The sequence below is a fragment of the Hyperolius riggenbachi genome, chromosome 8 (genome assembly GCF_040937935.1).
Source record: "Hyperolius riggenbachi isolate aHypRig1 chromosome 8, aHypRig1.pri, whole genome shotgun sequence".
Classification (NCBI taxonomy): Eukaryota; Metazoa; Chordata; class Amphibia; order Anura; family Hyperoliidae; genus Hyperolius; species Hyperolius riggenbachi.
The window spans coordinates 73,978,854-73,998,304 of NC_090653.1; the positions used below are offsets into that span (position 1 = coordinate 73,978,854).

General features: G+C 42.5%; 1 protein-coding gene across 9 annotated transcripts in view; it reads right to left on the bottom strand.

Moving 5' to 3' along the window:
• The window catches only part of LOC137528929 (leucine-rich repeat and fibronectin type III domain-containing protein 1-like protein), an 874,345-nt gene that overhangs the window by 123,464 nt on the left and 731,430 nt on the right, over window positions 1-19,451 (bottom strand). For all 9 annotated transcript variants that reach the window (XM_068250704.1, XM_068250705.1, XM_068250703.1 and 6 more), the window contains one exon: window positions 12,341-13,734. In XM_068250704.1, the coding sequence (XP_068106805.1) occupies window positions 12,341-13,719 (1,379 nt within the window). In that variant the 5' untranslated portion in view covers window positions 13,720-13,734. The remainder of the gene's footprint in view (window positions 1-12,340; window positions 13,735-19,451) is intronic.

The following is a 19,451-nucleotide window of genomic DNA, read 5'->3' on the forward strand; positions in this document are numbered from 1 at the left end:
GGGGGGTGGTTAGTTTTAGGCACCACCAGGGGGGTGGTTAGTTTTAGGCACCACCAGGGGGGTCTTAGGTTTAGGCACCACCAGGGGGGTCTTAGGTTTAGGCACCACCAGGGGGGTCTTAGGTTTAGGCACCACCAGGGGGGTCTTAGGTTTAGGCACCACCAGGGGGGTCTTAGGTTTAGGCACCACCAGGGGGGTCTTAGGTTTAGGCACCACCAGGGGGGTCTTAGGTTTAGGCACCACCAGGGGGGTCTTAGGTTTAGGCACCACCAGGGGGGTCTTAGGTTTAGGCACCACCAGGGGGGTCTTAGGTTTAGGCACCACCAGGGGGGTCTTAGGTTTAGGCACCACCAGGGGGGTCTTAGGTTTAGGCACCACCAGGGGGGTCTTAGGTTTAGGCACCACCAGGGGGGTCTAGGGGTTAGGGATAGGTACAGGGAGGGTTAGGTATTGTTACAGTGCAATATACACCACCAGGGGGGTGGTTAGTTTTAGGCACCGCCAGGGGGGTCTTAGGTTTAGGCACCACCAGGGGAGTCTTAGGTTTAGGCACCACCAGGGGGGTCTAGGGGTTAGGGATAAGTACAGGGAGGGCTCTGTATGAGAGTAAGGTTAGGTATAGTTATAGTACAATATATGTAATATATACAATTTATTACATTATGTGTATTTACACAAAGGGGGGGGGGGGAGTCTAAGTGTGAGGGATAGGGAGGGATAAGGAGAGATATCTGTGACCCTAAAGTTAGGTATAATTGTAGTAAAATACCTGTAAAACCTACCATTCTAGTACTATACTTAATACAAGTGTAAATATCGTTTTTGCTATAGACGCTATTTGACGTTCCATTTCAGAATTCGTTTACTGTTATGGATGGTATTTTGCCATTTCATTTCCGTTTATTTAACCTATTTAGCACTAAATTATCATTTATAACCTCTTAAACGAAAAATATGGTTTTGCATTCAAACTTACAATTTCGGCTATACCCCGCGCCCTTTTTTCCAGGCGCCCTTTTTTGATACAAGCACATACAGTATTGTGCCTCATCACATCAGCAGCCTCAATACACATGACTTACGTTATTTTAAACAGTTTGAGTAATTTAAAAAACATGCCCAGTCTGCCATTTGTGTTATTTCAAATTTGTGTGATTCAAAAATATTTAAAATGAGAACTCTCTTGTTACATAAAACTAGAAGAATCTTTGCAACTGTAAAGAGTCTTTGTACCAAGTGAATTTAGAACTAAGTTTAAGATTACAGGATTTCTTAATATGTCTACCTTACTGTCATCTGGCAAGCTCTGACCTCCTTTTGGCAGCAAGCTCTAGGTAGAATCAACAGAATCAGCTTCCAAGAATATCTGGCAGCGTTGGAGTGGGACCATTAAGACAGATTTGATTCCATCTGGAGCCCTGGATGTGTTTTCTAGTCTCCCGCCTCAGGTTTCCGTTTTCTCTACTTAATTTCTGCTTCCTCTTGTTCCATTCATTATTTGCATTAACAGTTTATATTTTATTGGAATATGCTTTTAGATATGTTCCTCCTGAAGAATTAATCCAACAAAGATGAAATGTCAGAGTAGGCTGATGCTGGTAGTCTGAGACATTTACTAGTATGTCTTAAGCTGGTCATACATCACTCGAAGTATGGCCAGATGGACCATTAGACAGATCCCTCTCCAAATTTGAACAGAGAGGCGTCTATTGCTCGGCCAAACACTGCACAGCGATTTCCAATAGTTTTCAACATGAAAGTGCTGGTACCCGGGCACATGTTGTGACATCACGACATGTGCCAGCATCACTTAGTTGTCGTCTGGCTTCCGGTCAAGGCAGATACCGGAGGAGGCCAGGAGTCGCGCCGGTGCATACTACGACACTATTCAGCAGGGGGAAGGTGGGGCTCGACCAGTGGGTCTGCCGAGTCCATTGGTCATTGCAATATCGAATGCCGTATGAGAAGGGCCAAAAACCTTGTAAAGGACAACACTCACACTGGAAAAGCCTTGTTTGAGTTCCTGCCATCAGTTAGACATTTTAGATCAATCCGCATACAAATAAACAGACTGAAAACCATTTTTTTCCCATCCGCCATAAACTTGATAAATTCTGAATCTTCTCGGAAATAATTAACACTGTGTACAAATTGTTTAAATATTTGAAATACCTTGCATACTTGTATAATTTCTTCTATTTCTACCTTTGTTACTATCACTGTGTGCCCTACATGCACCAGGGGGAGGTCATGAAAAATAATTTTGTTGTGTCACACGACAATAAAGTGCTTGAACTTGACCTTATTGCCACACACCTGATCAAGCACTTGCGACAGATTTTTCTGCCGTTCCAGATCGATCCATTTGACCAATCGATTGTGCAGGCATGTTGTGGCACCAACTCTCTTAACATTCCCTCACCTCACAGTTAAGCCTCAATTCTTCATAATGTTAAAAAGTTACATGACACAGCAAGGTGATATATTGTTGTGAAAAGAAACTAAAGCTATAAACTCGAGAACCTAAAGCTGACTCCTCGTGTGACAAAACTTCTGGTAATGCTAAAAAAAACAAACAACAACCATGTGACTTGTGGAAACTGCAAATAGTTGTGACAATTACATTTATGTGTTGCAAATGCAGAATTTGAGGAGGATTTTTGGAACCCTGAATTTGCTGTCTCAGAACCAATTCCCATTCCCTACCAATGTCAATGGTGTAGGAACTTTGTAATTTAAGCAGTGAATGGTACACACAAAAACATCAAACAAAGCCTTGAACTGAGTCTTATCTAACCATCAGATGATGCATCTACAATCCAGGGCTGGGGAGTAGCACAATTTTTGCGTACCTGGAGTCGGAGCTGGTGGTTTCATAAACTGAGGAGTCTGGGTCAAATTATTTTTTCTACCGACTCCATAGCCCTGCTACAAACTACTAGTTGTTGTGGAATCCAGTTAGAAACCAAATATCGAATAATTGTATATACTGTATGAAGGGTTCCAATAACACTCTGTTGAGAAGGACAAGGAGGCTACCATATTTATTTCCTTTTAAACAAACAATGTCTGTTGCCTGGCTGTCGTCCTGATCTTCCAAGATTCAGCAGTGCCTGGTGAACTTCTGGCATGTAGCCAATGTGGTCAGATTTTTGTCAGAGCAGTGGATCTGCATACTCATTTTGGGTCGGTGCCTTAAAGCAGGGGTCCCCAACCCCCGGTCCGCGACCCAATACCGGGCCGCGGGGCGTTTCGCACCGGGCCGCGGCAAATCCCCTGCCTCACAATGATTTTTTTGCTGGTGACTACCGTCCCGCCCCCTCCTTCATTAGCCGCGAGTGCATGCGGCTACATCTCCGCCTGCACGCATTAGAGCGCAGCCGCGGAAGCCGGAAGTCACGCCCAGCCCAGCCCATCCCATCTTTCTCGGCGTCAGCGTGTGTAGCCTATGCAGCTGCGCTTTTCCCGGGCAGTGTGAGGCAGCGAGACAGGGGGATAGCGTGCCGTGATAGCGTGGCCGTGGCGGACCGTATTCAAAATACATTCTCTTCTCGGTAAGGCGGCTGTCTATATACCAGCGTTTTTCCACCTTTGAATCTAGCCTCACTACCTGTTCCGATACTTCTGTGCTGCATAGGTCAGGCCTTAGGCCTGGGATTGTTACACATGCAATTTAACAAGTATGCAGTGATCATAGTTATGTGCAGTTGTTGCAGGTCAGTGAAGAAGTAGGTACCTTAAGCAGATAGTCATTGCTGGGATCAGGAAGGAGCAAGATGAAAAAGTCAGACAGAATTCCGTTTGTTTTACATTATGGTCACTTGTCTAGGAAAATAAGAGGGATAGTGTGCAAGTTTTGGCCCATCCTACAGAAAGATCCAGAGGTTGGATCTCTTTTCAAGGAACTTCCCGTGTTTGCATACAGGAGAGGCAGAACGGTTGCCAATTTTTTGTGCAAGAGGGATTCGAAACAAAGACAAATGATTGGTCGCAGAGGCACGCATCCTTGTTGCTCCTGCAATTGCTGCTCTGCGGTGATTAAGGGAGATTGTGTCTCCCACCCCCACACTGGTCAAAAGATCAGGGTGGGTGGGAGTTACAATTGCAATACAGAGTATGCTGTGTATGCCTTAAAATGCCCTTGCGGGCTGGTATATGTAGGAGAGACCACACGCAATGTCAAAGTCCGTATCCAGGAGCACAAAAGGAGCATTGCAGATTTCTACAAGAATCCTGAGAAACAGAATGTCCCTGTGGCTAGACACTTTTATCAGGCTGGACATTCAGCATCTCAGCTGAAATGGATGGTAGTGGATTCTATTCCCCCTCTTAGACGAGGAGGTGATAGAGAAAAGGTATTACTCAGTAGAGAGGTTGAATGGATTAGGAAATTAGATTGCGTGAACCCTAGAGGACTAAATGAAAATGTGAGCTACAAATGTTTCCTTTAATCCTTACAAAATTGTTTCCTTTAATTCTTTTCAGGAAAGAATTCTAATGTGGGCCTCTATAAATTGCGGGATATGGATGACCACTCATCTTGTTTGTGCAGGGTAGACGGTATAGTAGTTCCCTGTATGAGGATTTGAATATGTACATATTTGTTTCTTTTATGTCACTTGCAATTTATTATATAGAACTTCCTGTGGAGAAATGCTGGACTTTCAGGGGGGTTGTACTTCCTGTGGGTGGTCCTATATAAAGGGTGGTGTGGTGGTGGGTGGTTACACCTGATGAAGGGTCAGAGTGCCCGTAACATGTAGTGTGTGCAGTTGCTCAAATAAAGAAGTCAAACGCAAGTTTGGAGCCTGTGGAGTGCCTTCTTCTACTTATTGAATACTTTGTGCAGTTTTTGATCCACCTCTTGCTGGCTTGTTTGTGGGCTAACTATACTTGCTATACTGGGCTAACTATACTTGCTATACTCGGCTAACTATACTTGCTATACTGGGCTAACTATACTTGCTATTCTGGGTTAACTATACTTGCTATACTGGGCTAACTATACTTGCTATACTGGGCTAACTATACTTGCTATTCTGGGCTAACTATACTTGCTATTCTGGGCTAACTATACTTGCTATACTGGAATAACTACTGGCTATACTGGGCTAACTATACTTGCTATACTGGGCTAACTATACTTGCTATACTGGGTTAACTATACTTGCTATACTAGGCTAACTGTACTTGCTATACTGGGCTGACTGTACTTGCTATACTGTGGTAACTGTACTAGCTATACTGGGGTAACTATACTTGCTATACTAGGCTAACTGTACTTGCTATAGTGTGGTAACTGTACTTGCTATACTGGGGTAACTATACTTGCTATACTAGGCTAACTGTACTTGCTATACTGGGGTAGCTATACTTGCTATACTAGGCTAACTGTACTTGCTATACTGGGGTAGCTATACTTGCTATACTAGGCTAACTGTACTTGCTATACTGGGGTAACTACTGGCTATACTGGGGTAGCTATACTTGCTATACTAGGCTAACTGTACTTGCTATACTGGGGTAACTATACTTGCTATACTGTGGTAACTGTACTAGCTATACTGGGGTAACTATACTTGCTATACTAGGCTAACTGTACTTGCTATAGTGTGGTAACTGTACTTGCTATACTGGGGTAACTATACTTGCTATACTAGGCTAACTGTACTTGCTATACTGGGGTAGCTATACTTGCTATACTAGGCTAACTGTACTTGCTATACTGGGGTAACTACTGGCTATACTGGGGTAGCTATACTTGCTATACTAGGCTAACTGCACTTGCTATAGTGTGGTAACTGTACTTGCTATACTGGGCTAACTGTACTTGCTATACTGTGGTAACTGTACTTGCTATACTGAGCTAACTGTACTTGCTATACTGTGGTAACTGTACTTGCTATACTGGGGTAACTATACTTGCTATACTAGGCTAACTGTACTGGCTATACTGTGGTAACTGTACTTGCTATACTGGGGTAACTATACTTGCTATACTAGGCTAACTGTACTTGCTATACTGGGGTAGCTATACTTGCTATACTAGGCTAACTGTACTTGCTATACTGGGGTAACTACTGGCTATACTGGGGTAGCTATACTTGCTATACTAGGCTAACTGCACTTGCTATATTAGGGATGCTCGGAAAATTCCGCGGAATTATAAATTCCGTGATTCCGGCCGGAATTAGGTTAATTCCGATTCCGGTAGTCAAATCGGAATTCCTATAACTCTCAAACGGAATTCCGCGGAAATTTTATAATTCCGACGGAATTTTCCGCAATAGCATAAAAATCTCCTCCTCCTCCTCCTCCTCCTCCTCCTCCTCCTCCATCCATCTCATGCAGTAGGGAATTGCAGATTTTCAAAACAGCTTATATACCATAGCTGGGATTTGAACCCAGAACCTAGTGTGTAGTAGGTATCTGTCTTACCCTCTAGACCATGACCCACACTGCATGCTAAAGCTGCCGGTAGCATGAACCATACTTCCATTATGATCAATTCGATAGAAAAAGTAGCATGATTAAGGATTTGTACTTTTTGAAAAGCATGCTTATTTATATACCATAGCTGGGATTTGAACCCAGAACCTAGTGTGTAGTAGGTATCTGTCTTACCCTCTAGACCATGACCCACACTGCATGCTAAAGCTGCCGGTAGCATGAACCATACTTCCATTATGATCAATTCGATAGAAAAAGTAGCATGATTAAGGATTTGTACTTTTTGAAAAGCATGCTTATTTATATACCATAGCTGGGATTTGAACCCAGAACCTAGTGTGTAGTAGGTATCTGTCTTACCCTCTAGACCATGACCCACACTGCATGCTAAAGCTGCCGGTAGCATAAACCATACTTCCATTATGATCAATTCGATAGAAAAAGTAGCATGATTAAGGATTTGTACTTTTTGAAAAGCATGCTTATTTATATACCATAGCTGGGATTTGAACCCAGAACCTAGTGTGTAGTAGGTATGTGTCTTACCCTCTAGACCATGACCCACACTGCATGCTAAAGCTGCCGGTAGCATAAACCATACTTCCATTATGATCAATTCGATAGAAAAAGTAGCATGATTAAGGATTTGTACTTTTTGAAAAGCATGCTTATTTATATACCATAGCTGGGATTTGAACCCAGAACCTAGTGTGTAGTAGGTATCTGTCTTACCCTCTAGACCATGACCCACACTGCATGCTAAAGCTTCCGGTAGCATGAACCATACTTCCATTATGATCAATTCGATAGAAAAAGTAGCATGATTAAGGATTTGTACTTTTTGAAAAGCATGCTTATTTATATACCATAGCTGGGATTTGAACCCAGAACCTAGTGTGTAGTAGGTATCTGTCTTACCCTCTAGACCATGACCCACACTGCATGCTAAAGCTGCCGGTAGCATGAACCATACTTCCATTATGATCAATTCGATAGAAAAAGTAGCATGATTAAGGATTTGTACTTTTTGAAAAGCATGCTTATTTATATACCATAGCTGGGATTTGAACCCAGAACCTAGTGTGTAGTAGGTATCTGTCTTACCCTCTAGACCATGACCCACACTGCATGCTAAAGCTGCCGGTAGCATGAACCATACTTCCATTATGATCAATTCGATAGAAAAAGTAGCATGATTAAGGATTTGTACTTTTTGAAAAGCATGCTTATTTATATACCATAGCTGGGATTTGAACCCAGAACCTAGTGTGTAGTAGGTATCTGTCTTACCCTCTAGACCATGACCCACACTGCATGCTAAAGCTGCCGGTAGCATGAACCATACTTCCATTATGATCAATTCGATAGAAAAAGTAGCATGATTAAGGATTTGTACTTTTTGAAAAGCATGCTTATTTATATACCATAGCTGGGATTTGAACCCATAACCTAGTGTGTAGTAGGTATCTGTCTTACCTTCTAGACCATGACCCACACTGCATGCTAAAGCTGCCGGTAGCATAAACCATACTTCCATTATGATCAATTCGATAGAAAAAGTAGCATGATTCAGGATTTGTACTTTTTAAAAAAAGCATGCTTATTTATATACCATAGCTGGGATTTGAACCCAGAACCTAGTGTGTAGTAGGTATCTGTCTTACCCTCTAGACCATGACCCACACTGCATGCTAAAGCTGCCGGTAGCATGAACCATACTTCCATTATGATCAATTCGATAGAAAAAGTAGCATGATTAAGGATTTGTACTTTTTGAAAAGCATGCTTATTTATATACCATAGCTGGGATTTGAACCCATAACCTAGTGTGTAGTAGGTATCTGTCTTACCTTCTAGACCATGACCCACACTGCATGCTAAAGCTGCCGGTAGCATAAACCATACTTCCATTATGATCAATTCGATAGAAAAAGTAGCATGATTCAGGATTTGTACTTTTTAAAAAAAGCATGCTTATTTATATACCATAGCTGGGATTTGAACCCAGAACCTAGTGTGTAGTAGGTATCTGTCTTACCCTCTAGACCATGACCCACACTGCATGCTAAAGCTGCCGGTAGCATGAACCATACTTCCATTATGATCAATTCGATAGAAAAAGTAGCATGATTAAGGATTTGTACTTTTTGAAAAGCATGCTTATTTATATACCATAGCTGGGATTTGAACCCAGAACCTAGTGTGTAGTAGGTATCTGTCTTACCCTCTAGACCATGACCCACACTGCATGCTAAAGCTGCCGGTAGCATGAACCATACTTCCATTATGATCAATTCGATAGAAAAAGTAGCATGATTAAGGATTTGTACTTTTTGAAAAGCATGCTTATTTATATACCATAGCTGGGATTTGAACCCAGAACCTAGTGTGTAGTAGGTATCTGTCTTACCCTCTAGACCATGACCCACACTGCATGCTAAAGCTGCCGGTAGCATGAACCATACTTCCATTATGATCAATTCGATAGAAAAAGTAGCATGATTAAGGATTTGTACTTTTTGAAAAGCATGCTTATTTATATACCATAGCTGGGATTTGAACCCAGGACCTAGTGTGTAGTAGGTATCTGTCTTACCCTCTAGACCATGAACCACACTGCATGCTAAAGCTGCCGGTAGCATAAACCATACTTCCATTATGATCAATTCGATAGAAAAAGTAGCATGATTAAGGATTTGTACTTTTTGAAAAGCATGCTTATATACCATAGCTGGGATTTGAACCCAGGACCTAGTGTGTAGTAGGTATCTGTCTTACCCTCTAGACCAGGGGTCCCCAAACATTTTGGGTTGAGGGCCGGGTCAACATACTTCAGACCGCTGGTGGGCCGGAGTAAACATAAAATGATGTAGAAGTCTTTGCGGACCAGACAGTGAAGCATACCCAGGTGACAATCTGCAAGCCAATTGGACAGCAGTGTCACCTGATGTGGACCTGATACTTTTTCTATCGAATTGATCATAATGGAAGTATGGTTTATGCTACCGGCAGCTTTAGCATGCAGTGTGGGTCATGGTCTAGAGGGTAAGACACATACCTACTACACACTAGGTTCTGGGTTCAAATCCCAGCTATCCCATGCCTGGTGTGGTAACTGTACTTGCTATACTGGGCTAACTGTACTTGCTATACTGTGGTAACTGTACTTGCTATACTGTGGTAACTGTACTTGCTATACTGGGGTAACTATACTTGCTATACTAGGCTAACTGTACTGGCTATACTGTGGTAACTGTACTTGCTATACTGGGGTAACTATACTTGCTATACTAGGCTAACTGTACTTGCTATACTGTGGAAACTGTACTTGCTATACTGTGGAATCTAAGAAAAAAGGGGGGGCTGCTGCCGCTAACACTAGCCACGCCCACTCACCCCTCCCACCCCCCCCACCCACCCCGCCCCCAGGGGGGCCCCGGAGAAAATTTTGGTCGGGATAGTGGGCCCCGGGCTCAAAAAGGTTGGGGACCCGTGCCTTAAAGCATTGGTGGCTAAGCATTAGCAAATTAGCCAGGAAAGTGATATTGAGAAGAAGAAATTAAATATGGCAGACTCCATATCGCTTTCATCACAGGGTCACTATAAATTATGTACAGACAATAACCTTTTTAAGGCCCAAACAATCATTCATGATCATCTCAGCTGTACTCTAAATTCTACCAAACATGACAAGCAATTGTTGGCAGTGAAATATTTTACCCAAACTTTTTCTCTGCGTGCTAGCAAGGAGCTCCTATTTCTTCTCCTTTCTCCTGCCCCTATTCATAGAAAAATTCAAGGTTAGTTTGCACACCGTTTAGTAATGATGAAGTGTTTTATTGCAGATGTATTGTCTGTACTAGCTTATGAAGGGGACCTTCCGTGGCCCTGAAACAATTGTCAATTATCGTGCTGATTTATGCCTTGAAGAACACAACCCTTCAGCATTACTAACTGGTGAGCAAACCAAGCTTGGACTTTTCTTTTATTGTGAGGGCGTGGCTTGACTGTGACACCCAAGTTATGTAGACTGAATCAATCTGAGGAACTATTGGTCCTTAAATCATTGCAAATTTTCTGCACCATCGAAATGTTTAATCACATTTGATGACATGGAAGGTTCCCTTTTCAGAGTTTAGTTTAGTTTTGTACATGCACAACTGAGTAGTAGTGACATTGGAAGTACATATTAGTGCATTTCCTATCAGGCATAAGAATTTAAACATTTTAAAATGTAAAATGTATACTGGTACCACATATACTTCACTACAAGTCTAGAAATGTAGGTTGACTCACTGAATAAAAGTATAGGGGGTCGACTTATACACAAGTTACAAGCTACACTGAGCACACTGAGTAATGTGTGTACTATTAGTGACATTTGCAGCAATTTACCAAGTGGTGACACTTTCTTGATAAAGGAAATGCCACGAAAACACAGGTCTGAAAGTCCTGGACACAACCATTAACAAGGAAAGTGGCAGGAAGAAAGATGCTGGGCTGCAAGAATGGGAGTGAATCATTGCTGCTCTTGGGGGCCTGGAGGAGGAATTGGCTGCACTTAAGGGCCAGGAGAGAGTTAATGGCTGCAATCCTTTATGCAGTGCATTCATTAACCCCTCCTGGTCACCAAGTGCAGCTGTTAATTCTTCCTGGTCCCCAAGTACAGCCATTAACTTTGCTGGGTAGACTTATACTTGAGTCAATAAAAAAAATCTAGCTTAAGAGGGGATATTGGAGTCTATTTATACATCTCGACTTATATCGGAGGAAAGTTATTTAAAATATTTGGATTTCTCCCAGAGTAAAATGGGCTATAAATTAGTATTTGTCCATCTCCTCATGAAGTACTCTCTGGTTTTTATTTATTTACAAATGCACTTACTGAATGACAGTTGCTTAGTCCAACTGCCAGAATAGTCTGCAGTGATTACAACAGGCATCCTTGTATAGATTCTTTTCAGGGATTGCTTTGGTAAAGAATGAAAGGAATATGGAGAATGCCCCATGAAGAGGTGGACTAGTCCAAAATGTGTCAGATCTGTCAGCGTCTTACTACTTACTTTAAGTGATAGCAACATAGAAAAAAAATAACACATTTATAGCGCATTTCATTCTGGGAGAAATGTACATTTTATATGCTTGCATATTACATTTTACAATTTTTTGCAATAATTCTCCTTTAGAGTTACTGGAAGACATTTCCTTTGGGCCCTACATGTGGCTTTCCAGCTCTCGATTTGCCAGTCTGGCTATCAACAAGGGTCAAAGGTCGTTTGCCAAGTAGTGATGTGCCAGAAATGTTTCTAACAGGCCAATCTCCACTGACCCTTGAAAGGAAATTTAATCTGGCCAATTAAATCCTGTAGCTGCCGACCAATTAATCAGCTGCCAAATAATTGATCAGCAACTGCTGGCTTTGTTGAGCTCAGTTTCTTTATCTTCATGGGTCAGTGAAAATTTACATCTTAGGGTACAATTTTCAATACTATAGCCAAGTACTGCAAGTGAATCTTACTTGTGTATTGTATTAAAACAGGAGGACCGGTAAATGTGTTTCATCACAACCAATTAATCTGCAGCTATTTACAGGCCATGTTAGGGTTACACAGAAAAAATATGTTAATTAAGAAAGATGTGGCTAGATTATAAAGTTCATGAATTGATTTTCTGAGCCGAACTGGAGAAATGACAGTTGGAATCAGATTGGTTGTTACAGCCACACCGTCCACCTTCCTGGGGCCTTACATTTATAAAATAACCACTTTGTTCTTATTACCGCCTGACCCTTAAACCCTGTAATGATGTTGTAGTCATTAACACATCCGACTGCAGTGCTACAGACTTGTTCTCAGTAATTTGGAGTTTGCTCTTAGCTGCAGAGAATTACCTGTAAATGAGGATGTCATCTAACGAGCTGTTGTACTGAATCTGGTACATCCTTATCCCCGGGATGTGACTCTGGGGAGGCCACTGGATAAGAGCCGAGGATGAGGTCAGTTCTGCAACCACAACCTTCCTATCATGCAGAGATTTTGTTTCATTGGATGGAATGCTAGACTTGGCAGGCGTCAGGATATCAGAAAGCCCCGACTCAGTCTCTTTCTCATAGCTGGTGCTGTTTGCAAGATTAGGGAAATGGTTCACGACAAGTTCCACGTTTGCCGTTGATTCCCCTGCTGCATTGGACGCAATGCAGGTAAAATTGCCACGATCTGTGAATCTGGTAGTGTAAATATCCAAAGTCCCGTTATCATACGACATAGTCCTACTGGTATTAGAGACCAGTTTACCGTCAGCAGAAATCCATCTCACGTAAGGTTCCGGGTCACCTACTGCTTTGCACTTTAAAGAAACACTTTTGCCTTCCATGACCTCCAACTTAGAAGTTCGGTGAGTTATCATGGGAGGGTCGCACACAAACTCCTCCTCCTTTATTGACCAGAAATATTTACCCATCAGCTCTGGGGGTGAGGCACAGGTCTCTAGATCATCCTCTCTGGTCAGCCGCCGAAGCCACATCAATTCACAGTTACAATGAAGGGGATTCCCACCAAAGCTGAGCACCAATGATGTGATGGGAGATCCTTTAGATTTGGCATAAACAGGAATCCTAGAAAATAACGGGTCTGGTGGGATCTTTTTCAGTTTGTTGGAAGTCATATCCAACCTAGCCAGTTTATGGAGATTAGAGAATATTCCCTCAGGGACATATTCAATGAGATTGTGATCAAGACCAACTGTATTTACACTGGATAGTCTCCCGACAGTCTCCCAAGGAATTTCAACAAGATTGTTGTAGGACAAGTCCAGGTCTTCCAATGTGTCAATAAAGTCATCAAATGATCCTGGAGCTATGTAATGGATCTGATTGTTGCTCAGGATCAAATGTCGGAGGTTAATTAGACCTTTAAAATGATCCTCAATGACCAAAGTTAACCTGTTGCTGTCCAAATGCAAGGCGTGGAGTGCTTTTAGGTCAAAGAATGCATAAGGCATGACCTGACTGATAGTATTCCGGGAAAGGGTTAAATGAATGAGGTCCGTCATGTTAGCAAAATCTTTCCTTCGTAGAGTGGTTATGAAATTGTCCATGAGCCGGAGCTCTGCTGTCCTCCTGTCTATGGTGGGTGGCACAAAAAGAAGGCCAGTCTTGGTACAGAGGATGGTGAAGGATGGAGAGACATTCTGGCAGGAACATCTCTTCGGGCACATCATAGCCTTGACGGATGTGCTTATTATCAGAAGACAAATAGCAAGCCTGTCCATGGTCAGGTGTAGAACCTGCAATGAAACAGAAAAAATAGGTGTTAACATGAACATGGAAGCTCAGTGCAAGTAACTGCTCATATCCTATATCTTTAACTATAAGTAACATCTATATAGACATCTGACCATGAATAAAGTATTGTCCTGCTAGGTTTCCACCCAAACATCTGATGTTCTTCTATGCATGAAGGTTTTCATTTGTCTATTATTTCATGATGAATTTTGCTGTTATGCATTCTAAACATATGTAGAGTAAACACTGTGAAGTTTCACCAGTGATGTATTGTGAGTTTCAGCCACTAGAATACAACTTTAAAGTGAACCAGAGACGAAGCACCCTCATGCATTCTACCAGATATATCAGTTTGAACATTAGAGAAAACACCTACCCTGCTCTCTGTTTATCCTTCACTGCTGCTCAGCCTGCTTGTTATCAGCCCTGATAAAATCCCCGACTGAGCATTCAGTCTGGCTTTGCTCAGGAATCATTATAGCTGAGTCATTTTAGCAGAGCCAGATGGGGCAGGCTTGGGCTTGAAAAGACATCAGAGAAGACAGACTCAGCTATAATGATTCCTGAGCAAAGCCAGACTGAATGCTCAGTCAGGGATTTTATCAGGGCTGATTAGAAGCAGGCTGAGCAGTGAAGAATGAAACAGAGAGCAGGGTAGGTGTTTTCTCTAATGTTCCCACTGCTGTATATGGTAAAATACATGAAGGTGCTTTGTGTCTGGTTCACTTTAAGGCTTTGTTCACATCTAAAATCGAAATTGCTGACGGCCGCGTTTTGCGATTTTGAGAGTGATTTTCTTTCCCCTCCAGGCGCTAACCTGTGCGCTACGATTTTGTGTAAATCAATTTTCAAATTGCTTTTGCAGAGCGATTTATTTTTTCACTTCCGTGAAGTCAGGAAGTGAACTCTTTGACCTGGAAAAGACTAAATCAATGTATTTATTCTTAAAAGCGCAAACGCAATCGCCGCAAATACCTTCCGTTGTAGCAAAATCAACCAAAAAATGGCGCAGGCAGTGCTTTGGTCAGCGGAAAGCTGAGGAAACACGCAGATATGAACAGTCCAATAAGAATTTATTGCATAAGCACTTTTAAGATGATTTTCAAAATCGCTGCGCTTAAAAAAAAATTACAAAAACGCCATAGGTGTGAATGAGGCCTACAGATTGTGTAGGTAGACTGACGTATTGTATAGATATTGGTGAAGCATTACTCAGATGTTAAAGTACAGCTGCCAAATTTGACCATGTACTGTATGATCATATCAAAAAGTCCTCATGTTGTTTGTATGAGTGTTGCTTGGGCAGCAAGACTGGCCCTACATGGAACTACAGGTGTCCAATGGGGGTGGATGATCACCCCTGTACCTCACTACATTGGTTACCATGGTTACTCCCACCTCCTCTGCCCACAGGACAGTACTCCCTACTTGGCCAGTAAGACGAGCAGGAACAAAGAAATGTCTTTGGATAATGGTAGTTGTCTAATCACGCTTTGGACAACTAAGACACATCTAGTATGAGAAAGCAGCAATTGCTCAGAATGCTGTAGGTGGGACTAGCATACCTTCTCTAACAGCCCTGGAAGCAACTGCATACATCATACAGTAGAATCCCTTTAGACCTGCTTTACACCTGAGCTGTGCATTTGAGGTGTGATGCCCCGCCCCATCATACTGCAATGCACAAAACCACAAATATATGACCCTGCGGCAGAGTTCACCAACAGGGTCATATGCATAGCGCCGTCCCCTGCACGCCCCTTGCCCGGAGACATACTCCATGGTGGACAGGAAGTACGTCACTGTCGCGTGTCGCACCGCCGCCGCCAACATTTTAAAAATGTATGCGTCACTCATTGACTTAAATTACTTTCTCCGCTGATGTGTCGCACAGAAGTCAACCGATAACGTGCTGTTGACTTTGCGGCAATTCTGGAGCAAGGCGATGCAAGGTAACGCAAAGCAGGTTTGCAATGCAAATGTAAGGGCTCGCGCCGGCAGACGCGCGCCAGCACTGAGCTGGTGTGCGGGATCACAGGGGAATCCTATCCGCCGTGTCATGCAAGGCTATAGGATCCGCTGCCTCCCGAGTGAATTCTGCCACACCGGAGGCAGTACTCACTGTCCCCAATCTTCTGTCTACAAACAAATAATTCTGACTTGCATGCACATGTAATGCAAATTATATGCAGTTTAGTAGTGGGCCAATCAGAATCATCAGGAAGTGAATTTGATTGGTGCAGTTTCTATCTCCAGCAGGGATGGTCAATGAGATGCAAAGAATTCTGATTTGATACAGAATCAGGCAAATTTCCAAATCAACTTTATTCGGCTTGAAAATGGACCAATCAGATGAAGCCAAAGTGAGATTCGATTAGTCAATTTTCAAGCTGCACAAATTAGCATAAAAAATTGCACATTTGTGCCTCCAATCATAATTATTTGCATCTCATTCAACATCCCTAATCTCTGTATTAATTTACATTGCTATGTATGTTAATACAATAGAGGCCGTGAGTGAAGTATCACAGTAGCGATACTTCACAGAAGCAGGGCCACCTGCAGTTAATGTTACGCGCATTGCTAAGAAAGCAGTTTTTCTGTGTGGAAGCTGAATGAACCAGATTTTACATCACACTAACATGGCTGCTGTTTATACTTCAGGATTTAGAATTTCAGCCTTTTACTGAAACTAATGGTATGAGACTTTAAGATGATTCTATTTACCATTCCTACTACTACAAACACATTAATTATCCCCTAAGTTTATTTTCAGTTTAGGCTAGCATTAACCTAAGGAACCACTGAAGCCAAAACATTCACATGACAACTTTACAGCAGGCATAGCGGGAATAAGGATGGCAGTTCTGAGAGTCTTCTTATTTCTGTCTCATAGAGATAAGAGCCAATGGGGTTGATGCACCACAATGCGGTAATACTGCCATTCCCAGACAGTGCAATGATCTTATTTCTGAAAGCAAGCACTGTGAGTTACGTTATTAGTACCAACTGCTACGGTAACACAGATTACTAGTGAGAGTTACTGTAGCGATTCTAGCGCTACTCAGGTAGCAAAATAAGAGTTTACGGGCCGGTCTCCACTCGTCAGTTTTCTGTGCGTCAGTTTTTCTGCATGAGTTGTCTGGCAGTTTTAAATTGTTGTCAATTGTTTTTCTGCATGTGAAAACCACATTCTAGTGGGAACGAAAACGTGCCCATTGATTAACATTGGTGGCAGTTTTTCTGTGCAGAAAATGCACAGAAAAACTGACGAATGAAGACAGGCCCCCATAAGCTTTCATTGGAGTCAGTTTTTCTGCATCCAGAATCTGTGTGTAGTGGAAACAGGCCGACTGCCTCGCACTTTCTGTGCACTGCAGTATTACCGCGATGTTGTGTATCATGCCCTATATGTCCATGAGATGATAGTCAATCCACCGTGATTTTCTTTCATACAAACTGAACAATAACCTCATGTCTATCTGTAGCTAGGGACAGAAGCAACATTTTCTACATATATATTATGTCTTATAACATTCCTTTAAAGGCTAACATTTAAACAGGTCATGGTATGTCGAAGGGAAAAAAATAATATCGCTCAATGTGAATACGGTTTTATGTTGTAGATTATGTTTTTCTGGTAGCCCCGTGCCTACAGGCGCCTGATGATGGAAAGATGGCCGACTCTCCCGCCCCAGTGCCTCCCTCCCTCCTTTCCTATGCAGAGTCCTGATGAGAGTGTATATGGGAGGTTATTCACCCAGCTCTCGGCATTCCACTGACGAGATTTACCTCTAGCTACTTAAAGAGACTCCGTAACAAAAATTGCATCCTGTTTTTTATCATCCTACAAGTTCCAAAAGCTATTCTAATGTGTTCTGGCTTACTGCAGCACGTTCTACTATCACCATCTCTGTAATAAATCAACTTATCTCTCTCTTGTCAGACTAGTCAGCCTGTGTCTGGAAGGCTGCCAAGTTCTTCAGTGTTGTGGTTCTGTGATGCATCTCCCCCCTCCAGGCCCCTCTCTGCACACTGCCTGTGTATTATTTAGATTAGGGCAGCTTCTCTCTGCTCTATTATCTTTTACAAGCTGGATAAATCCTCCTCTGAGCTGGCTGGGCTTTCACATACTGAGGAATTACATACAGGCACAGCTGTCTGCACTCTGCAGTAAGAAACAGCCTGACACTTCAGTGGAAGATAGCTGCAGGGGGAAAGAAACACACAAATGATCTCTTGAGATTCAAAAGGATGGCTGTATACAGCCTGCTTGTGTATGGATGTATTTTCTATGTGTGGACATACTGTACATCAACCTACTTCCTGTTTTGGTGGCCATTTTGTTTGTTTATAAACAAACTTTTTAAAACTGTTTTTAACCACTTTTAATGCGGTGAGGAGCGGCGAAATTGTGACAGAGGGTAATAGGAGATGTCCCCTAACGCACTGGTATGTTTACTTTTGTGCGATTTTAACAATACAGATTCTCTTTAAAGAGAACCAGAGATGAAGCACCCCCATGTATTTTACCATATATATCAGTGGGAACATGACAGTAAACACCTACTCTGCTCTTGGTTTCATTCTTTTCTGCTAAATCTGCCTGTTATCAATCCTGATAAGAATCCCCTACTGTTAGGCTTGGAGGTGTATTCTCCACAGTCAGCATGCAACACCTAAGCTGACGTGAAGGAGGTACACACACCAACACAAGGAATCAGGATATCCCCAGTTTAGTGGAGGAGAGGACTGACTCCAATAAAAGATTGTGGTGCACAGAGCCGGTGCAGATCCGAACAGCCACGAACAATACTTTCGTGATAACGTCTCAGCGCAAAGTAGCGCTGAGCGCATAAACCAGGACTGAGGAGATCAGGACAGGTAGACAGAATGAACGCTTGCTTAACTAGCCACCACTTAGTGACAGCAAGCGTCCACAACAAGACAGACTGGAATGAGGCAGCCAATGCGTTTGCAGCGATGGCGTGCCTCACAAAGACAGGACAGGATAGTCAGGAAATAGCAGGATCAAGATAGATGAACGTAACACAGACAAATATACAATAAGTATGTTTTCCTAGCGTATTACAATTACAGCTATCAATGAAACTATTTGTAACGTCTGACTAACATATGTATATATCGGCAATGAACCGATATATGACATAAGCAGGAACACTGACTAGCACTGGAGCAATACAGGGAACAGGACTCAGAAGGATTCGCTATCTCTTCGCAGAGATGAACGCAATCCACAAACAGGACCAGGAACAGGATAACTAGCTCAGCACGGGTGATCACGATACGCGCAACCACCAAAACGTGCTGGAACTGACTAACTGAACACAGGATATAAACAGTTCATGTACGTATATATCAGGGTCACTGATGTATCAACGTAACACGAATACAAGGAAAATAATAAACGTGCAAGTATGCGTATATATTGGCGATGAACCAATATATGACACAAGACAAGCAAAGTAACAACTTCTAGAAACAAGAGCAGAACTAGGAGGACTCGCTGACCCCTTCGCAGGAGTCAGCGCAGTCCACACGGACTAGGAACGAGGTGGGGCACGAGCAGAGTAACAGACAGAATCTGAGACTATGGTAGCCCATGAAGCATTGCAGGAAGCAGTTCTTTATACTGAGGTCATCCAATGGGAGCAGACCTGCAGATTCCCACACAAGTGAATGGTAATTAATCACAGGC